General features: G+C 37.9%; 1 protein-coding gene across 1 annotated transcript in view; it reads right to left on the reverse strand.

The window, feature by feature from the left end:
• The window catches only part of LOC134669926 (sodium-dependent serotonin transporter), a 31,906-nt gene that overhangs the window by 10,154 nt on the left and 1,431 nt on the right, over positions 1–20,321 (reverse strand). The window contains exons 4-9 of the mRNA XM_063527543.1: positions 4,013–4,232; positions 3,300–3,438; positions 2,587–2,721; positions 2,264–2,442; positions 1,957–2,126; positions 1,339–1,463 (exon numbers count right to left, since the gene is read on the reverse strand). Of these exons, the coding sequence (XP_063383613.1) occupies positions 1,339–1,463; positions 1,957–2,126; positions 2,264–2,442; positions 2,587–2,721; positions 3,300–3,438; positions 4,013–4,232 (968 nt within the window). The remainder of the gene's footprint in view (positions 1–1,338; positions 1,464–1,956; positions 2,127–2,263; positions 2,443–2,586; positions 2,722–3,299; positions 3,439–4,012; positions 4,233–20,321) is intronic.

The raw sequence follows: 20,321 nt of genomic DNA on the forward strand, positions 1-20,321 counted from the left end.
TATATAAGGAAAGTTAAATTACTATATCATACAGGGACATTATAATTGCACCTTTTGTGTAACGTGTAAAGCAAGGCGCTTCGGCTCAGACAGCCTGCTCGAGTGGCTGCACATAGGCTATGAAATGCGTTTTTGAAATTCACAGGCCAATTCGAACTGGCCTGACTAATCTAATGGCACCCACAGCGTAGTCTTACCCCGAATGACTGTATACATACATGTTAAATATGTGCAGTGCCAACCCTTGCATTTCAATAAAATTTCACCACTGTTAACGGGGTCTGTTCATTAGGCTCGTACTTGTCGGTACATGTATTGGCGCCGGAGAGACGCACGACACGATAACTAAATAACACTATATTCAAATATCATTGATGTCAGTGTACGTTCGAAATGGCCTGTAAGTCTTTTACTGGCAAACCGTGGTCTGCAAGAGTTAGTTAATTCAACGGGTCTCTATTGTTTCCCAAATAGTTTTAAGTCATAATGTATTGTTTGTCCGAATTTTCGTTAGTTATAATTGGTTTTTCTCAGAAACGCGTAACTTTTCAGGATTGCCATAAAACAAACCTAACCTAACCTAACCTATCTATAGAATAACCTTAGGAAAATCCTGAAAAGTTAACGGTTTCAGTTTTATGACTAACGATAATATGACAAACAATACATTATGACTTAAAACTTTATGGGAAACAAAGGAACCCCTAATTCAACATTTTAATGAATGTATTTGAAGTTTATTTTTTGCCTTATAACAGGTTGGTTAGGTGTGCGCCGTTTGCGTTAGCCATTTGCATGAATTCTTATGAAAATTCTAAGTTCCAATTCGTGAGTACTATAACAAAATCCGGATCTTTTACCCCAAAGGGGTCATCCATTAATTACGTCACACGAATTTCTAGGTTTTTTGACCCCTCCCCCCCTCCTTGTCACAGTTGGTCACATTTGGCAAACCCCTCCCCCCTAGTGTGACGTCACATTTTTTCTACGAAATCGCCAAATCGAATTAAGTACCTAAGTATTATTAATATTTTATCAAAATATTTTTGACGATATAAATATTAGTAATTTTATAACCCAAAAACTGCTTAGGAAAGAAAATTAAACGAATAAAAACGATTATCGTTTTAAAAACTTGTTATTTAAATGTACAGCGAATAAAATAATTCAAATAAATTTTCGGTTACTGATGAAGTTAAAGTGACGTCACAAAGTTTGTGTCTCCCCCCTCCCCCATGTCACAATATGTCACATTTTCTTGACCCCCTCCCTCCCCCTAAACGTGTGATGTAATTAATGGATGACCCCAAACTAGTACCCGAAGAATGCCATACTTACAAAGGTGCAGGTGGGTAACGCGCAGATGTAGATGAGGCATAATAGCACAGCGACAAATATCTCTCGGTGACGGCCCAGCGCGCGCGGGTACTCGTCGCAGAGGGCCGTCGTTACCGCCTCCAGACCTACACAAAAATTACCATTTCATTGTAAAATATAGATCATCAATTCATTAAGCATCACAGTGTATAAGGAACATAATAAGTTATGCCCTGCCCTGCCCTGCCAGGTTTAAAGAGTTCCGTCAGGCCAGAGGTTCCGGAGCTAAGGTTTCTACGGCAAGCACCACGTGATCACCGATCTGCCGTCATAGAAAATGACATGTGAGACGCCTAGGTCCGGGCACGGGCCGGTCTAGCCTGAGCCATCGTTTATCCAAGAATTGTCAAAATGTGATTTATCTTAAAATTTATAAGGGTGCGTTTGAACAAAGTTATGTATTTTCCTCTCCAGCGTGGTATACAGTGCTCCAAATTCAAGTAAGATACTAGATAGTGTTAATCTCGAGAGTCAAGTTTAGGCTGTTGTGGTGTTATTAATCAAAGTCAACAGACAGATCCCCAGCCCCAGGCCCTCAAGGCCCACCTCCTCGATGCTCTCGTTGTTGTTGAGAGTTACCTCCGAAGGTGCTGTCCAGGCCCAGCGTGATGAGCATGAGGAAGAAGATGATGGCCCAGAAGACGGAGCCCGTCATGGTGGCGATGGCCTCGGGGTACACGATGAACACCAGCCCCGGGCCTTCCAGGCCCACCTCCTCGATGCTCTTGTTCTGCACGTGCGCCATGTACCTGCTCACAGAAAAAAAACAGCTAAGGACTGGAGATGAACTGACGTTACTACACTGTCTGTGGTTACCTACTGTTACCTTGTGCTCTTCGCGGTAGCAGTAAAGTTGCGGATAAATATGTCAAAGGAGAATTCTCACCCTAGGACGGAAAAGATGACAAAACCAGCAAGGAAACTAGTCAGGCAGTTGATGGAGGAGGTGACGAGCGCGTCGCGGTAGCAGTTGTTGTTGAACTTGTTGTAAGAAGACAGCGCGAGCAGCGTGCCGAACCCCGGACCCAGAGAAAAGAAGATCTGCGATGCCGCGTCGATCCACACCTGGCAACATGACTTATTATAGGTAATATACAGTGGTGTGTCTGAAATGAACGCCTGTCAAGAGTAAAATAATCAAGAAAAAATAATAGCAATTGTAAACCAACTCCACTATTGTAACTTGTAGTTAACTCAGGTGGTTCTCACCTTAGAGTTTTTAAGCTTGTGCCATTCGGGAGTGAGGTAGTAGCGGATGCCCTCGGTGGCGCCGGGCAGGGTAACTCCCCGCGCCAGTAAGATCAGTAGGACCACGTACGGAGCCAGCGCTGTCACCCACACCACCTGGCACAATAACAACACAGGGTACATAATGTATACTTAGTAGGTATGCTTACCATGATCGTCATTACTTTGAAAAAAACTCGTATCTTCTTCTGTCAATCAAAAGAAAAATGTGGTAACTAATGTATGGGATGCGTAAAGAGTTACTGCGTTTTAACTCTGGGTAGCAGTGCGAGATACGAGAATTTTTCAAAGTAGTGACGATATGTGACACATAAATGTCAAGTAGAATAAGTACTTTCATATGTAGGTACATTAAAAGAAAATGCTCGAAGGCTGATGTTTTTGGAGTAGATTTAATCAGAGAACGACTTTATAATCGGTAGAAGATCTGATTATAGTGTTAAGATAGACCTATCTTCTAGATCTGATTATAGTGTTAAGATAGACCTATCTTCTAGATCTGATTATAGTGTTAAGATAGACCTATCTTCTAGATCTGATTATAGTGTTAAGATAGACCTATCTTAACACTATAATCAGATATTCTACCGATTATAAAGGTAGATTAAATAAAACTAGTCCTTGACGTCTCTGAGAAAAGTTTAGTCAAATTTAAGTTGCTTAAGGAAGTATACCTTGCCGGCACTGCGCACGCCTTTCCAAAGCGAGAAGTAGACGAGCACGAAGACCCCGAACACGCAGAGTGCTAGCGACGGCTTGATGGGGCCCATGTCGTCCAGCCCGTTGGACCGCTGCTGCTCCAACACGTTGCGTCTGCGCACATTCATGTATTTCAATCACGAATAACTGTAAACATGTCAAGAAGATTGATACGTGATAACTAATAAGGTCTTGGAGGGATCCTATCTTGCCCACGTGTGTGCTATTCCCGGTAGATCTAGAGAGGCTTACAGCATATTTTCTTTAAGAATTATCGTAACGTATAATTCGCTAACATTTACTACCTTAAGAATTAAGATTATTGATTAAAACAATTGATTGATTGTGCCTGAACTATTCGCTGGGAATATTATGCAGCTCGAAAGAATCAACAAATAAGCTCCACTAAAAGAAGATTGTTGCTCACTAAATGGAATCCATCAAAAAAGCGGCTCTATGCCACGGGCAGGAAGTGTAGGTCTTGGATAAAAGGAAATTATATTTAATTCCAGCGGTTGTCTCTGGTCCAGAGCAGCTTCGAGTTGATGGAGGTACTGTGGTGGAGGCGTTAGGGTTTGTCTATGTTTGTCTATTACGCTACGCAGTGATGGGGGAATAGGGGTGGTAGGTCTTCCAGGGGCTGTCTTTGATTCCGGGTCCGAGTTTCTAGAGCCCCGAGGATACTCACTCAAAGAACTCTTTGGCGGGGGTGGAGGCATTGGGGTTAGTTTGCTGCGCGGTGACGGGGGAGCAGAGCGGGGTGTTCCAGGGGTTGTCGCAGCTGGTCCAGGGCAGCTCGGAGTTGATGGAGGCCAGGGAGGCCACCAGGTAGTACACCGCCCAGCCGATGATGGTGTTGTAGTACATGCCCATGTAGATGTCGATCATGCAGATCGCGTAACCGACTCCTGCTAGCAACACACACATTTTAATCTCGAGCACAATTTGAATTTTTTAAATAGGTAATTTGTAAATAATTATGTAGAATGAATAACAAGTGCGATCGCAGTTTGTGTTGGTACCTATTTGGTAGAATATTTAGGTAGGTCTTCTTCTTCCTCGCGTTATCCCGGCATTTTGCCACGGCTCACATAGGAGCCTGGGGTCCGCTTGACAACTAATCCCATGATTTGACGTAGGCACTAGTTTTTACGAAAGCGACTGCCATCTGACCTTCCAACCCAGAGGGGAAACTAGGCCTTATTGGGATTAGTCCGGTTTCCTCACGATGTTTTCCTTCACCGAAAAGCGACTAGTAAATATCATACCTACCTAACTATACCTATAGGTACCTATTTGGTAGAATAATTAGGTAGGTATGGTTAATTAATTAAGATACGTATGCGCTTCCTTGCTAGAGGTAAGAAAGTTGTCCTATCAAATGGGCGTTAGCGAGTCAACGTAGCGTAGCGTGCATGTACATCAACCGTACGAACAAAAACGCATGTCAAGGATATGAAATAATTAAAAAGCATGTCATCAAACTTATAATTCACATCGTAAGTCCGAAGAGGCCATTGAAGCAGACAGACGGACAAAGTAGGATTAATAGATTCAGAGCAGGCCGCACGCCGCACCCGAAGCCTGAACAAAGATGCACACAAAAAGCAGGCGATGGGTGCCGAGCGCTGAGCGCCGAGCGCCTTTGAATGGCCTGGCTTTATACCTTTTTATTACCTACCCATTCTATTTGTGGGTACCACTACAGACCACTAGAAGGAATAATAACTATATTGAAAGTCATGATGATATTGTATTATATTATTAATCTAATATCATGGCAATAAATTGTTTGGTACAATTGAATGGTCTCTATTGTTTATGTAATACTATATCCACGCCTGCCTTTTTAAAAGAGAGGTACTTAGTAGCTGCATGGCGCGAAATTATACCGACAAGGCACTAAATTGTCACAAATCCGATCATCGAGAGCACAAAACGAATCCAGCAGCCCGAGAACTAATAACAAATCCACACCAATTCAATTAAGCGGCGCGTAAACTTGGCAGCAACTTGTGACGTTTCGGCCGCCATCTTGGATCGAATCAGCGCCATCTGTCGGCAATCAAATGATGCTGCGCTGGTAATTAGTTTATGAGTGCGATAACAGATTGGAAAATCTAATAATATCGCTGCGAGTGTGAGATTAAATTTGCTTTTCTGACTATACAGAATCATTTTCACACCCTTCATTTGTCATACACGACTGAATGCTCTGATAGTTAAGGTCATTCTTAACAAAGTTTGTAATGAGAGCAACCTGAAAATTACGAAAAAATAAACTTGGCTATTTCATACATTTCGTTGCAACTGATAGAAAGTCAATATGGGAGAGACCGACCGACCCCCAGTGAATGGGACAAGGGCAAGCGAATGATGATGATGGGAGAGACAAAGATTTTTCGCGATATCTAGGTTATATAAAGTGCTGTTGTGAAAGTTACGAAACTACATACAACGAAACGTTCACCTCGCTAATTGCTAGGGGCTGAATTACCACCCGGAATAACCAGTTAAAATAGCTTGTACACAGTGCACTCTAAGTGCAGTGCAAGGCCAAAGCTACAGTGTAGAGGAATAAATATGCAAGGAACGTGATTTAGAAGATGGAGATGGAGAAAGTGGTATTTTCGGTAAGTATTAATGATTATACGTAGGTTTTGGCACTAGAGTTGAAGTCACGCAACAAATACAAAAAAAAAAAATGTAATAGACAGCGAGATTTACAATTTAGTACCTAGGGTAAAAGCACCAGTAGTCAGCCTTATAACGAAATTTCTATGTTCAAGATCATAAAATTTGCACACTTATGGACCAATAAGTATTATCACTGTTTTTTCTGTTCAAGAATTTAATAAAGTTTAATTTTTGTAAAGAATAAAACTTAATGGAATTGGACTTTTGGAAATATTTTACTAAATATACTTAATAAAAGGGCCTTTTTGCCAGTAATCAGCCCCATGTATACCAAATACACAGCCTTTAGAAACCCAGTGCCCAGCCATCCCGTCGTGATGGCTGATTAGAGGGTTCGAGTAGAGCGAGCTTATTGTCCAGTGGTCAGCCACAGGCTGACTACTTTTACTGATCGTAATTAATGTAATGTATTTAATTATCAATATTTAATATAGCTCATACGATATAAAAGAGATATAAATATCGTTTATCAGTTGTCACTTTTAATGCAACATAAGTGTGTTGGGACGTTCCATGGGGCGTTAGGAAAGCATCGTCAGGGCGATGATTGTGCATCGATAGGCAGCAAGGACACGCTGATAGCGTTTATGACGCGTTTTTATGACGGATCATATTCCAGTTGCTGTCTGAGTGCGGGCAAATAAAACAGTGTAGGAGGCAGGCATGCGTCATGTCACTCGTGTTTAACTCATTAATATACTGTTCAGACACGTTCAAATGTGAAATGGATTAATTATTAATTTTAAGGTCTGCAATAAAATCGACTTCACAAGAGAATTCACTTTGCCACTTTTTGTATTTTTGTGATTTGGAAGTAAAGCAGCTTTAAGACACCTGAGACCAGCGAAGATTTCACAATACCTACTTATTCCCTTAAAGGTCACGTTATACCGGATCCCTTAAGATGACAAACATTCGCGCATCAAATGGGATCACACAAATTTCTTAAAGGCGTTGCGGGAATTTATAGACTTGATTCGGGAACCCAGTGTTGCCAGGGCTCTGTAGTCCTAAGTTACGTTTCGTTTCTCTAAAAGTCACGTTTTTGCTGCTTAAGTCACATTTTTATATTATTGTATCGTATGGGTAGGTATAGCTGGACAAGCAAATTTTGTCAGTACAAAAAGGCGCGAAATTCAAATTTTCTATGAGACGATATCCCTTTGCGCCTACATTTTTCAAATTTGTTGCCTTTTTGAGAAAAAGGCAAAAGATCTGATCTGCTTGACCAATGTTAAATCGAATTGTTAGAAAAAATTCAGAAAATAATATATTTCACAAAAAATCTACTAACTTTATATGATTTTTCTTTTAGAAACACACATTTTCATACTTAATACTAGTTGTGATCAAGGCCTGTTCACTTCCTAAGCAAGTTATGTCCCCAAATAATTGCGCATGTGTGCGCCTGAAGCTTCTATGTGTGCGTTGGCCTCCGAGAAAAAGTTGCGAGTAATAAAAATAAAAACATTTTTCTACAGCAACATTGCTCCCAACTCTGATTTAAATTATCACGAATTTTATACATAATTAATCATAAAACGGGACTTAAAACGCTTAAAACTTAATTACACGCGATTAAGTTTTATAATGAATATTTGCTTCCAACTGTCTTTATCAATGTTCATAAAATATATGGAGGGTAGGTACGTCTACCCACCATAATAAAAAAATATATTTGTCAATGACTCTGTCCAACTGCTGTGGTTAAAGTTCATAACGAAAATTTTATTTATTAAATCTTTAAATAATAAATACAACGTAGCGGTACAACCACTTAAGACTGTAAGTCTGTACCTACATAGATTACAGCAATGCACATAGAAAATGTGCTAAATGCGGAGCAACGGCTGTTGAAGCAGCCAGAGTGAAATTTATACAGCTTTAGTGGGTTCAGAAGGAACCGAGTCATAACGCATCTGGGAAGCGTATTAATTAACCGTGAAGAAATGTATGAATACAAGTTAGAAATCTGTGTAAAATGCCGTGTGTAAAGTGTAGTGTATCTGTGTGTAAAGTGTAATAGGTAGGCATGCATATTTCTATAAGTAAAACATTTTTTAATAAATAATTCAATATTATAAATATAAACATGCCTTTTATGTAAATCTATTGATAATACCACAAACAAGGGTTTATATTTGCATCTTTCATATACTTCGTGATATGAAGATAACAAATATGTTTATTAACAGAATCACTATATAGAGTTTGACCAGCGAGTGGCTGCACAAAAAAAAGCGGCAAATTCAAAAAATCTTTAACTGGTAACACGAAGCATAGTGCAAAAAAAGTAATTTGATACTTGGTAATTCATACGTAATTAATTTTTGTTTTGATTAGTGACTGACTGAAGTCTGCAACGTAGCAGACTGTAAATTTAATACAGTAAACAGACTGAGGATATCGTTGCAATGCAATTATAACCCCTGGCTTCTAATTTAGCCCACTTAAAAATTAAAAATATGATTGAATAGTTATCATTATTATCAGAGATACTAAAAAACGAAGGAACGAATTGTTAGTAGACTAATCAGTCAATCATTACAAAAATATGTAGTAAACATAAATATCTTTACTTCAACTGTACAAAAAGTAAGTTATTATATTATCCTAAGATTCCTAAGTTATAGAAAATGATACTTTGTTGTTACAAATAAATTTCAGGACTGACCATTAAACGGCACCCTTTAAATCTCATTTCTTTGGTCGTTGAAGTCAACCAAGGCATATGTCATAATATTGAACTTGGTTCTCATATGACATTTATATTTTTGATAGGATTAAAAATTACTTTATTTGTGTTTTATTTTGAAGTTTTGAACTCGGGTTAATTACAGGCGATTATTTATTAAGCATAAATATTTCCCTTGTGCTATTAAAGTAAACCTTCACAAGGGAAATATTTATGCTTCCCGTTGTACTTATAAAGTTAGTAATAATAAAAAGTCACATATTGTATAATGGAGCTGAACTGAAGGTAGGTGAAAGAAAACACAATGTAGTTTCAATCTACTTTTAATATTGTTAGTTTATAAAGAAGGTGCCTATTTATTTAAGAATCATAATCGAAATCGGATTCAAGAAATTCAATTCCTGACAGAGAACTATCACTGTCATTGTCACTTTCCCGAACTTCTATTATGAATGGAGCTAGTTCAGTGTCTGTAATGTTGTCCTTAGACTTGTATTTTCGTTCCACATTTATTACATGGTCTGTACTTTTTTTCCAATCTTCCGGGGTAATCATTGCAAAACATTCTCGGATCAAGTTTTCCGTATCTGAACCCGGTAGCCCCACATTTCTGCTGGCTATTTTTCGCTTTGTGAGGCTCCATATCAACTCAATAGCGTTTAGATCGCAATGGTATGGAGGCAATTTAAGGACCTCATGCCCATGCTGCTTCAATAACTCCTCTGCTGCATATATGGGACCAATTTTATTTTCCTCAACGAGGCACATCAATTCCTCCTTTTTGAAACACTCTTCATATGGGATATTATTTTCCCTTAGCCATTTTTGAATATCAGCCTTTAAGCTGTGCATGGTTGGAGGCTTATTTATTTGTGTTACATGGTAACTGGCATTGTCCATAACAATTACACTGGGCTCAGTCAAATTTGGGATTAACATTTCTCGTAGCCACTTTAAAAAATTAGAACTGTTCATGTCATCATGATAGTCAGCTGCTTTGGATTTTGTGCTAAAAACAAACAAAGCATTGGGCACAAATCCTTGCTCTGATCCAGCATGCACTATAATATGCCGCTTACCCGAGGAAATTTTTTCAACTAAACCGGAAGTTGAAGGCCCTTGCCATGACTTCTTCGGTCTGTAATTTTGATGGACATATGTCTCATCAAGATACACAATATTTTTTCCTTCTTCCCGTTTTTTATGTATAGCTCTAAGAAACCTTTGCCTCCACCCAGATATTTCAAACTTTTCCATGAGGATGGAGCGCTCTTCTTTATTTTTTTTAAACTCAAATCCGTTCTCGTGTAGTATTTTCCTCAGTGTTTCACAACATCCTGAGAATCCTATAGATTCTTTCAAATCCGCATGTAAGGCTCTTAGAGTAGGTACCTGCTTTTTGACGCAATAAAACTCATTAATTTTATTACGGATGGCTGACACATCAAAATTGTCTAAATTTGACACAGTTGGTGGCCGGGGTCGTTTTTTCCCTGGCGTATTCCATTGGCCTTGGTTAATAGAACCCTCTTTTTTAATTGTGCGTAGTGTACGAATGCTTGCACCTGAAAAAAAAAACAGTTTTAACAATAGGAATTTTAACAAAAGAACACTAAAATATTAATAAACCTAGATGTGAAAATATAGATTATTTATATTACCTGTCATAGTAGACACTTTCTCTAAATAACTTGATTCTGATGCGTTATTATCAATAACATTCTTCAGTTCGCTTGCTAGCTTTTGAATAGTTTCTCTAACATTTTCGTCATCTACGCCCGCTGTAATATAAATAAATCATAAGTTTAGTAATACAAACAAATGTTCCTATCTCGTAAATTAAATTTGGTACAAGAAGCATCAACATTGTTTGATAATGACTTACCGGTCGCCTGAATGATTTCGTCCAATATTCGCTTCTTTTCTAGTAATCTCTCATTTTCGTCGTGTCGAACTTGATTATAGTTACAGATTATCTTAAATAACATGCTCCTCACACTGCTTCTAATCGGTTTAGCCATTATAATACGATATAAACTATAAACTTCCGTAACGAATGAACTAACATGAGAATTTGAGAATCTAGGTTATGTGTAAACTCGTTTGACAATATTTTTGACACTTTTGACAGCTAAAATTATTGCCATATATAGAATTCTCTAAAAACGCTTGTGCAGCGACTCGCTGGTCAAACATATGTTTGCAAATAAAAACTCACATAAATGTGACACAAATATCAATATTGTTTGGTAACAGAAGCTGTCAACATTTTGACAGTTGTTTGACACTTTTGACAGATAAAATTGTTGCCATATGAAGAATTCTGTAAAAATGCTTGTGCAGCGACTCGCTGGTCAGACTTCTACCTATAATACCAGTACCCGCCAGGCTAAACTGGTTGTCAACTTTAGTGTTTGGTACACAACGAAGGCGATACTAGTATAAACGTATAAACGTTTGGGGACATTTTTTTGTATGGAGTTATCGTTCTTCTCCTAGTGAGTATTATATTCTTTGGTTGTGATCGATTTCATGAACTTTAAGGCGTATCCAGACTAGTAAATTTTTCGCTAATCTGATTAAATTGCCCGATCGAATCAGGACGTGCGGACGCAAACGCCAATTTGCCGCTCGCCAAATTAAACCGATTATGACCGATATTACCGATAAAATGGAGTGCGGGCGCAAGAATACCAATTTGTGACGCCAGTATTTTCGTTTTGGAGCATTTTTTAAATTTAGGGGGCTCTAATATCACCATAAATCTAGTGATATTTTTCTTCCTGAAAATGATCAATTCTATCAGTAAAATTTGCATTTGATTACTTTGCCTCACATGTGGATAAAATGCAACTTTCTTATCAGTTTTTGAACAATCACGAAAGCCTTTAAGCGGTATTCAGACGGGATGACCAAATCGACTGATTTGATCAGAAATAAATTGGCGTCAATCTCCGATTTAAGGCGTATTCAGATTAGTCAATTAAATTGCCCGATCGAATCAGAGGCCGCCAGAGGCGTACAGATAACTACTAGGTATACTATCAAAGAAAATAACACCGTCAAGTCAAGGTAACAAGTCTCATTTTGCCACCACTATTATAATAAACATGATGGTGGATGTAACGTCAAAGTGCCAGTGCAAGTGTCAACTTGGGTGCGTTCACTATGTTCCTAAATAATATGAATTGCAGAATTAAACTTGTTCAAAATTCGACTAGCTTAAAAAGTCACAAAAATTGCCCCATGATCGAAAGTCACGCACATGTCACACGAGAAGTCGAAAAGTCACGAAAAATGTGACTTTTGTGACCATCTGGCAACACTGCGGGAACCAGTGAATATGGACCGGCTAATGTACGGTGATTTGTACTCCGTAAGTGCTCATTGATAGTTTTGTGTAGAATTATTTAAGCTGAATTTTAACTATCACCTCTTTAAACGTTAATTAGATGTCTCACTCCGCAACTAACGTAAATTACTTATATTAGCTTGGAGATGAAAATAGGACAAAAAGGAAACAGACTCAGACAAAACAGATCATAGAGAGTCTGAGTCTGAGGGCCTTTTTAGGGTTCCGTACCTCAAAAGGAAAAAAACGGAACCCTTATAGGATCACTCGTGCGTCTGTCTGTCTGTCTGTCTGTCTGTCACAGCCTATTTTTTCCGAAACGACTGGACCAATTAAGTTGAAATTTGGTATTTGGTATACATATGTAAGTTTGTGACCCAAAGACGGACATGTAACGTAAACAAATTCATTTTAAACATGGGGACCACTTTTGGGGGGTAAATGAGAAAATTAAAAAATAAAAGAGAATCTCAAATATTTTTTTATATAATTTTAGAATAAACAGATTAGAAGTAATTCAAGATAAAAGCCAAATAATGATCACCTCCATCTTTATCTTTTTAACTACTGGGTCTAATTAAAAAAAAAACATAAAATAGTTCTTTACTTATAGATGACAGAAAACCCTATTAGAAATGTGCAGTCAAGCGTGAGTCAGACTTATTTACTTACACGTTTCACATAAAAAATACTTTGTTAAAAATTGTGTAATGTACGGAACCCTTGGAACGGGAGTCCGACTCGCACTTGGCCGGTTTTTTATATGTAGACTCTAAGGGCCCAAATGTCGTTATTCGCGGTATAGGCTCTGACCACTTGACCACACTGTTAAGCACCGACTTCGCAGTGACAATTTTCTTTTTGTTTTATTTAAGAAGAAACAAACAGTCGTTTACAAATAGGTTTACAAAAATATTTCTTAAATTAAGACCTGGAGTTTCCTTATTATATATATAAATTGCAGTCTGTAAAATAAAGTAACAAAAATATAAGGTACTAGATTAGTTTGAACGTATAGGTATACTCACGAGAGTCGGAGTGAAATTAATGGGTAGTGATTAAATTACCGGAGAGAGACATAAGTAATGAAAAATTACATACTTAATTAATTACCGAAAAGCACATTTTAGTGAATTTATGGAACAGTTAAACAAATCTAAATTATAAAGTTTTTCATTTTCGTTAAAAAGTTTACAAACACGTCTCATAAATACATTTTTTACATAGCATGTTCTACTATAGGAAATGGAAAACATTTTTTTCTTCTGACATTGGCGCTGACGTCTATGAGGAACTCTCAAATGTATTTGATGTAGTAGTGAGGGGACATCTAACACATTATTCAATATTTTGAAAAGTAGGACAGAGTCTACATACTTAGTCTCGTCGACTAGCAAGAGTTTGGAGTTTTGATGTGTCAGAGATTCATTATAGTTAAGGTGAGTATGACCAGTTCTAAAATCGAGGGTTCTAACAAACTTCTTTTGTACTCGCTCCACTCTATCACTATGAACATTATGGTAGGGGGTCGTTCTACCGTTTCGTGCCGATTTGGTGTCCGAGCCCACATCAAGCCTTAAAATTATAATTTTTTATATGTGGTTATTTTTAAAAGGTATGTTTATGTGGTACGGAAAATGCGCCAGTTTTGGAATTTAGCTAAATCTAATGATATATTAAATAAAAATTAAAAACATGCGAAAAATTAATTTCCCTCGACATAAAATGGCGTACCATTGGGTTCAAAAATTTAAAAACACTATTATTTGCAGATAAACCCTACTTTCCATTATTGTTTATAAATAAGCAAATAATCAGTATTATAATGGTACATGGTACGTATTTTTAAAGTTAAATTATCATAGAGAGAACGCACTTTTTAATTTTGTCACGCGAAAGACTTCATTCTCACTCTAAAAAATTGCCACTCATGCCAAATCTAAACGCGCCATTATTCACGAATACCTGTGATTGCTACGTGTTTTTACTACCTTAGTCTATCGCAATACGTCAACGAAGGAGGTTTCGCGCTCTTGATTTACGAGTAATTTTGGTTCTCCTCACCGGAAAGGCACTTTGTCACGGTTACTACTCATTTCCATCCATTAAGTAATTTGGTGCTATATATTGTAAAAAAAAATCACCTTGTTAATAATCTGTTAGCATTTTGGCATATCTTCATTACTTTTACTTGATGACATTCTAGCCTTAAAGACGATAAAGAAATTTAAAAAAACCGTCGAAAGTTCATTCCACTCCAATTCATTCCTCTCCATTTCTTCCAATATTTTCGGGTGAAGGAAATGAACCAGTTTGGAAGGAAATGAACAATAATTTTGTATGACAGATGTGATACCTTTTTATGTTTTTAGCAGCCCAAGAGTTATATGCACACATACGCTCTCAAATCATAACTCTCATGTTTTGAAACGTATGTATGTCCCATTCTTTCGACTTCGTTAGACCGTTTGACACGAGTTTCAGGGTATAGGTTCTTTCTTACCTATACCCGACAATATGTCATGGGAATCCTGTTGGTTGTGGATATTGCATATAAATAAGCAGATAGGCGCGTAAGCGTAAGTAGTCTCTTTTTTCATGGCAAATATTGTAAATATATCGGATAGATACATCATATTTCCAACATTTTATAAATGCGGAACATTTTGGATAGGTGAACCTATTGGAACTTCTAATGCCTAACTTATCTGCTAATTAACATACTGAAAACTTTTTATAGTCCTGGAATAAAGCTCAAGAGCGAGCCCTTCGAGGGCAGATATTTATGAGGAGGGTCTCACAAAGATCTGCTCCCGGGAGCCTCTTCTTGTGCTAAGTTAAAAATACGGGTTGGCCGTATCAGGGAAATTTCTTGTAACTTTGTAACCGTTTAAAGGCCAAGCTTTAGAAAAATCCAGAAAGTTCATGAAACAATGGTTCAACACCATCGAGAACTGGAGAGGAGCGTCCCATTCCCACCCCTTTCTGCGAGTTCCACAAAGAAAGAGCAGGCAGCTCGGAGCGTCCGATTGTGGCGCGCCTTCCTGCAAGGCTGAAAGCCGAGCTTTCGCAGGAGAGTAGACCTTAAATTGTTTCAATGCCGAAATGCAAGCGATGCCGAAAGGCGAGCTCCGCATGAGGTGTTCAAAATTTCTTTTAACTATTGGCAGCGGGCACAATCGTGCGAGGTCAAAGACTGAGCTTCAGTGGAGCTGACCTCAAACAAGAACCAATAGCCGAATGTATTAAAAAGCAAGGCCGACGGCCCGGGGGAGCTTCAGATAGGGGCACATTTCCGTACAAGGCCAAACATCAATCTGTAAGAGTGCAGAACTTCGCTAAGTGAGGCCAAAGGTCGAGATCCGCATAAACGCTGAAAGCCCAGTCCGTCTGATCACGTTGTGCTTCCATAGAAGACCTAACTTGAGAACTAAGAGAGCTTGAAATTTAACCAATATGATCTCGGACCCTCCTGCGGCTTGACCTTTGCATTTTTCCTCGAAAGTGCGACTTGTTGAGTCTACAACCCTATGGAGTTTGTTATTTATAATAAGTATTTTGATTATTCGGGCGTACTCGGCCCTTGGCCTCTATCCACACAGGGTTTTGATGTTTCGAAGAGTACGCTCTTCGACCTCCAACGGCTTTAGAGCTCAACATCGTGTTTGCGGTCCGCTAGTTAACTTTTTAATACACAACTATTTGTTCGTCTCCAAGCTCTGCTGTCCTGCAGCTTTACTTTGGCCCGCCGTTCCCTTTGAAACGGCTTATCATGGTAGTGTCCTAAATCTAATATCTGGCCCACTTTATTATTAAAAAAAAACAACATCTGCTCTTTACAAAGACGGCTAAGTCACTTTACCTACTAGAAAGTCTAAAATTATGCCGTAGTTCTCTCCCGAATAATATCAAAACTAACGATTGTTTTTTTATAGCAATTTCTAGATAATTTAAGCTTTTTTAATTTCATTTATGTAAGCAGTTTTTTACATTACAAATCTCATTATTATATGTTTCTAGTTCTGACAAATAATGAGACCGAAGAGAAATACTGAAACATCGGAAAAAGTATTGTTAAAAAGTGGGTTATTATATTAAACAGGTCAACAGGGTAGATATACTTTTTAAAAGCCAAGCTATTTATGGTTCCATCGTTTAAAATATTATTATCACTTTGATTTTAACCAATAAAGTTAATTTATATATAATATAATTTCATTTACTTCTATTCGTGTTTCATTACCTTCCCTTAGTTTTTCATTTCCATCTGTGCCTTCATTACTTTCCTTATTTGTTTTCCAAAAGTATAACTAGTATATAGGTGCCTTTCTTAAAATAATATACACAATACGTATACACATCCACAATATCAAAATCTACACTGTAACTTCAAAATAAAAAAAATCTCCAAAAAAGTGGCAAATCGGCACGAAACGGTAGAACGACCCTAGGGTTTCCAAACTGCGCAGGCAAATTCGAGGTGGCTGCGAACAAAACTGTTTAAAAGGATTTTGTAAGTGACACTATTTTTAAATGGCTTTCCTAATCGTAAAATGAAACCTAGTTGTTTGTACGCCTTTTTTATAACCGATACAATTAATGATTGATGGATTTTTGTAAGTACTATTGTTATTTCGTAGTGAAGTCTACAAAAAATCAATAGTTTTCGACTAGAACTACCCCCCAAAATAGCCATCGTTACAGCTTAGTTCATTTTGCATAAAATTTCCTTTAAAAAGCTCTAACAAAAGTTGTCTAAAGAATTGTTTCGTATTAAGGCCCGACAAGTTTTCTAGCTAGAGAAGGAACTTGTGATTGGTCAAATTACGATGTTGGTCGCTGACGGCGCGGGCGGGGGCGAGGGCTCCGGTGCTCCGCTAATAGAGCACGATGATCTTATTCTTTATACACCTTACGAAGTTTTCGGGATTTGGAAATAAATACTCCCTTTAAATATTCAGAATCAGTAAAAACACTTTGTCAGAAATGCTTCTTTCGATAGATAACTTTAAAAAAATGCCTAGCAAAGAAGTTGTCTATTTTCACTTTCAACCATATAAAGTTACGAATAAAGCCAATAATACATTTTTGTATTAATTAATTAATAATTTTGCGAAATTGCCTTGTCTGGTTTGGTTTCCTCGCATTCGATATGAAAAGTAGTGTTTAACTCGGGTGCAAGGCACCATTTCCGTCTCGGACTATTGGGGCTCGAACGCAGTGACACTAACTCGACAGAAATGGGGACCTTTCAACCCTTGGTTAACAATCTACTATTACTGTATTCCGACTGCTTTGTATCTGTTTCTGTAACGGACAAACATGCGACGTGCTGAACTCTGCGATCAGGAATCCATCAATCATGCAATCCTCGAAACCACGGCTACGGCTCGAGGTTGGCGAGTCGGCACTCGCATAACACCATCTCTAGTATCTCTACTTTAACTCAAGTGCTATCTCTGTACAATATTGTCAATGTCATAGATATGTACGTACTAGTTTACATTTATAAATATGTTGCCAAAGGAACTTAAATATCTACTTATGCCCAATATGCCCATAAGAGCTTAATTAATAACAAAATTAGTACGTACTCGTATTCACATATTTTTAACTTTGATCTTTTAAAAACTTTTCAAACACTGCGGTAAGTGCGGTGGTATTAATTCTCTGAGAAAACATAAATTACGACTTAAAATTTGGGTTATAAAATGGTAATTTACATTAAAGTAAATTAAATAGTAAGATTAGTAAGGCACATAATAAGTTATACTTGGTTATACTATATGTATTAGTAATACTTGCAGTTTTGCCCGTGGCACTTCTATGTAGATCGGGTATTTTTCAAAAGCAGACTTAGCAAAAAGCACTTATGAATAGTCCACTTGAGCCATTCATATTTTTTATTTACCTAATACATAAATAATTGCTAAGTAGGTACTATACCTACTTAATATGATAAATACGAAAGTTTTCGTTGTCTGTTACTTAGAAGGAATATTCTGCTGGCCAGCACTAATTGGCATAGGTAGGTAGATGAACTGGTCCGCTGCCCTCAGGGCTCGGAGCGCGGGACGTCGTCTGGAGCGCCCTGCTAATATTTGCGCTGCGGATTGAGGAATGGCGTCGAGGCCGACGTAGGCACACGTGCGAGCCACTATAGCCTCTTTTACAAATACTACGAACGCTCACGAATAACCCATTAAAAAACCATAAATGTTATGTTATAGGTCCCTATAGTATACTTAAGGTTACTTTTTTAGAATAGAAATAACAAAAAGCATCCCAACACTTTTTTAATACGCCCAAATAAAAAAGATACATTTTCTAAATATCTTAATTTCGTAATCTATCCTCTTGCTTCTCTACGAGGATTGTATTCACTGCCTTAGCACACTTGTGAAATAGGCGCTAGAGCAAGACAAAGCCGATTGGTGGGTCGCAGTAAACGCGGCCCTTTATAAATATACAGCAGGCAATGCTTTTAACGTGGCGCTGCTTAAAATGTATGAACGCCAGCAGCGGTCACGTTTGTTTGGCGAGTGATAGCTTTTAACACGAGAGGGTCTCGGACCACTCTAGCGAGGAGATCGGGCTCACAACTACTTACCCCATGTGTAGAGTACTTCATGGACGTTTCATTAAAAATAGCGCCAAATAATTAACCATTTAAATTTTGATTTTGTACGTGCAATTCCACTCGCAATCACGATTATTAATTAATTTATATAAGTAACTTTATTTCAGACGATTCGATTAATGAGGTTCATTGAAAGTGGAAGGTGTACGAAAAGCTCCACATTTTAACAACACGATTGTTTTGTTGTTGGAGTAAGTATTCCCCTCTCAGAAATCTACAAATATTATTGAAACTCAATGGAAAAGCTTAATGTTTGACTGTTGTATTTTTTTGAAGTTTGTTACTATTTATTGCAGTTTTTATGTATCTAAGACCCTCAATGTCTTGTCTTGCCTATATGATTAAGTGATATTATTTTTGACTACCAACCAACTTCAACTACCTAACCCTTGAATTGTACTTAGGTAGTGATAAAATAAAATATATATTACGCGACTTCTCAAGTTCTTAGCGTCGACAAACAGTTAGGTACCTATTGGTCGTAGTTTTCTAGTGATTATCCTCGGTTGGTAATGTTTAAAGCTACTTTGATGTGTTTGTAAAAGCCTGAATGGCGGAGCCCGAGGGGCCCTTTCAACAAGTAAGTATTTTATCTTATCTATAGGCTCGGATCCACTTTCATAAATAAGCTATTGATCAATGGATTTTATTTAATCGTAATTGATATCGCTTTACCTACAACATTTGTAGAGATGTATTAGATAGGACAGATTTTTTACAATATTAGAACAGTCGACTAAGTTTGTACTATGTCTTGAAAATAGTTGCACTGATGGTAGATGCAACGTAACTATAAGTAAAAACCTGCTAATGTCGGGCCATGCTCAGTATAGGGTTCCGTAGTTACACGTCCATCAAAATAGACTTATTGCAAAAACTCAAGATCGGCTCAAACCGTCATATTCGGTATAGTTTTCCTTGAAAGTATTTACTAATAAGCCGTACTTTCACGATTTTTTCATATTTTTTACACACATGGTTCATATGTTAGTGGTGGGTAACCTAACCTAACCTATCTAATTTCAGAGCGATAAAAAATCTTAGGGTTGAAATTAAAAAAATCTGCCCTACTTTTCGTGTAGGGGAGCTATACCTTTAAAATATTTTTTTCTACTTTTTATTGTACGACTGCTCGATTCAAACTTTAAGATACGTTAATTAATAGATCTAGAAACGAGATGGATTAGATGTGTTAGTGTCAAACTGTGACGTTTTTGTTTGAAGAACTTTGTCCGCAGGGCGCGACTTTGTCGGCATTACTATAAATACTTATACGTCCATGCTAAATGTGATCTTTCTCGCTATCTTTATACTTATTAGCTCTAACCTTCAAGAAGCATCAAAGCCGCGGACGGACGGACAGGGCGAAACTAAGGGTTCTAGGTTGACTACGGAACCCTAAACAGGTACAAATATTTTTGTGCTCTACAATGAACAGATCTGCCAGGGGGCGACATCGAGTACCAAACAACGTAAATCCAACTCCACCAGGGAACAGCGCTCTGCACTGGAACAATGCGCCCGGCACGGCACGGCACGGCAACCTCCGGCCCGAGGGACTACAATCGTACAATCACTTAGCGCTTCATCTCATAAGCAAACGGGACAATCGG

Source organism: Cydia fagiglandana, chromosome 13 (genome assembly GCF_963556715.1).
Source record: "Cydia fagiglandana chromosome 13, ilCydFagi1.1, whole genome shotgun sequence".
In the NCBI taxonomy this organism is placed as follows: Eukaryota; Metazoa; Arthropoda; class Insecta; order Lepidoptera; family Tortricidae; genus Cydia; species Cydia fagiglandana.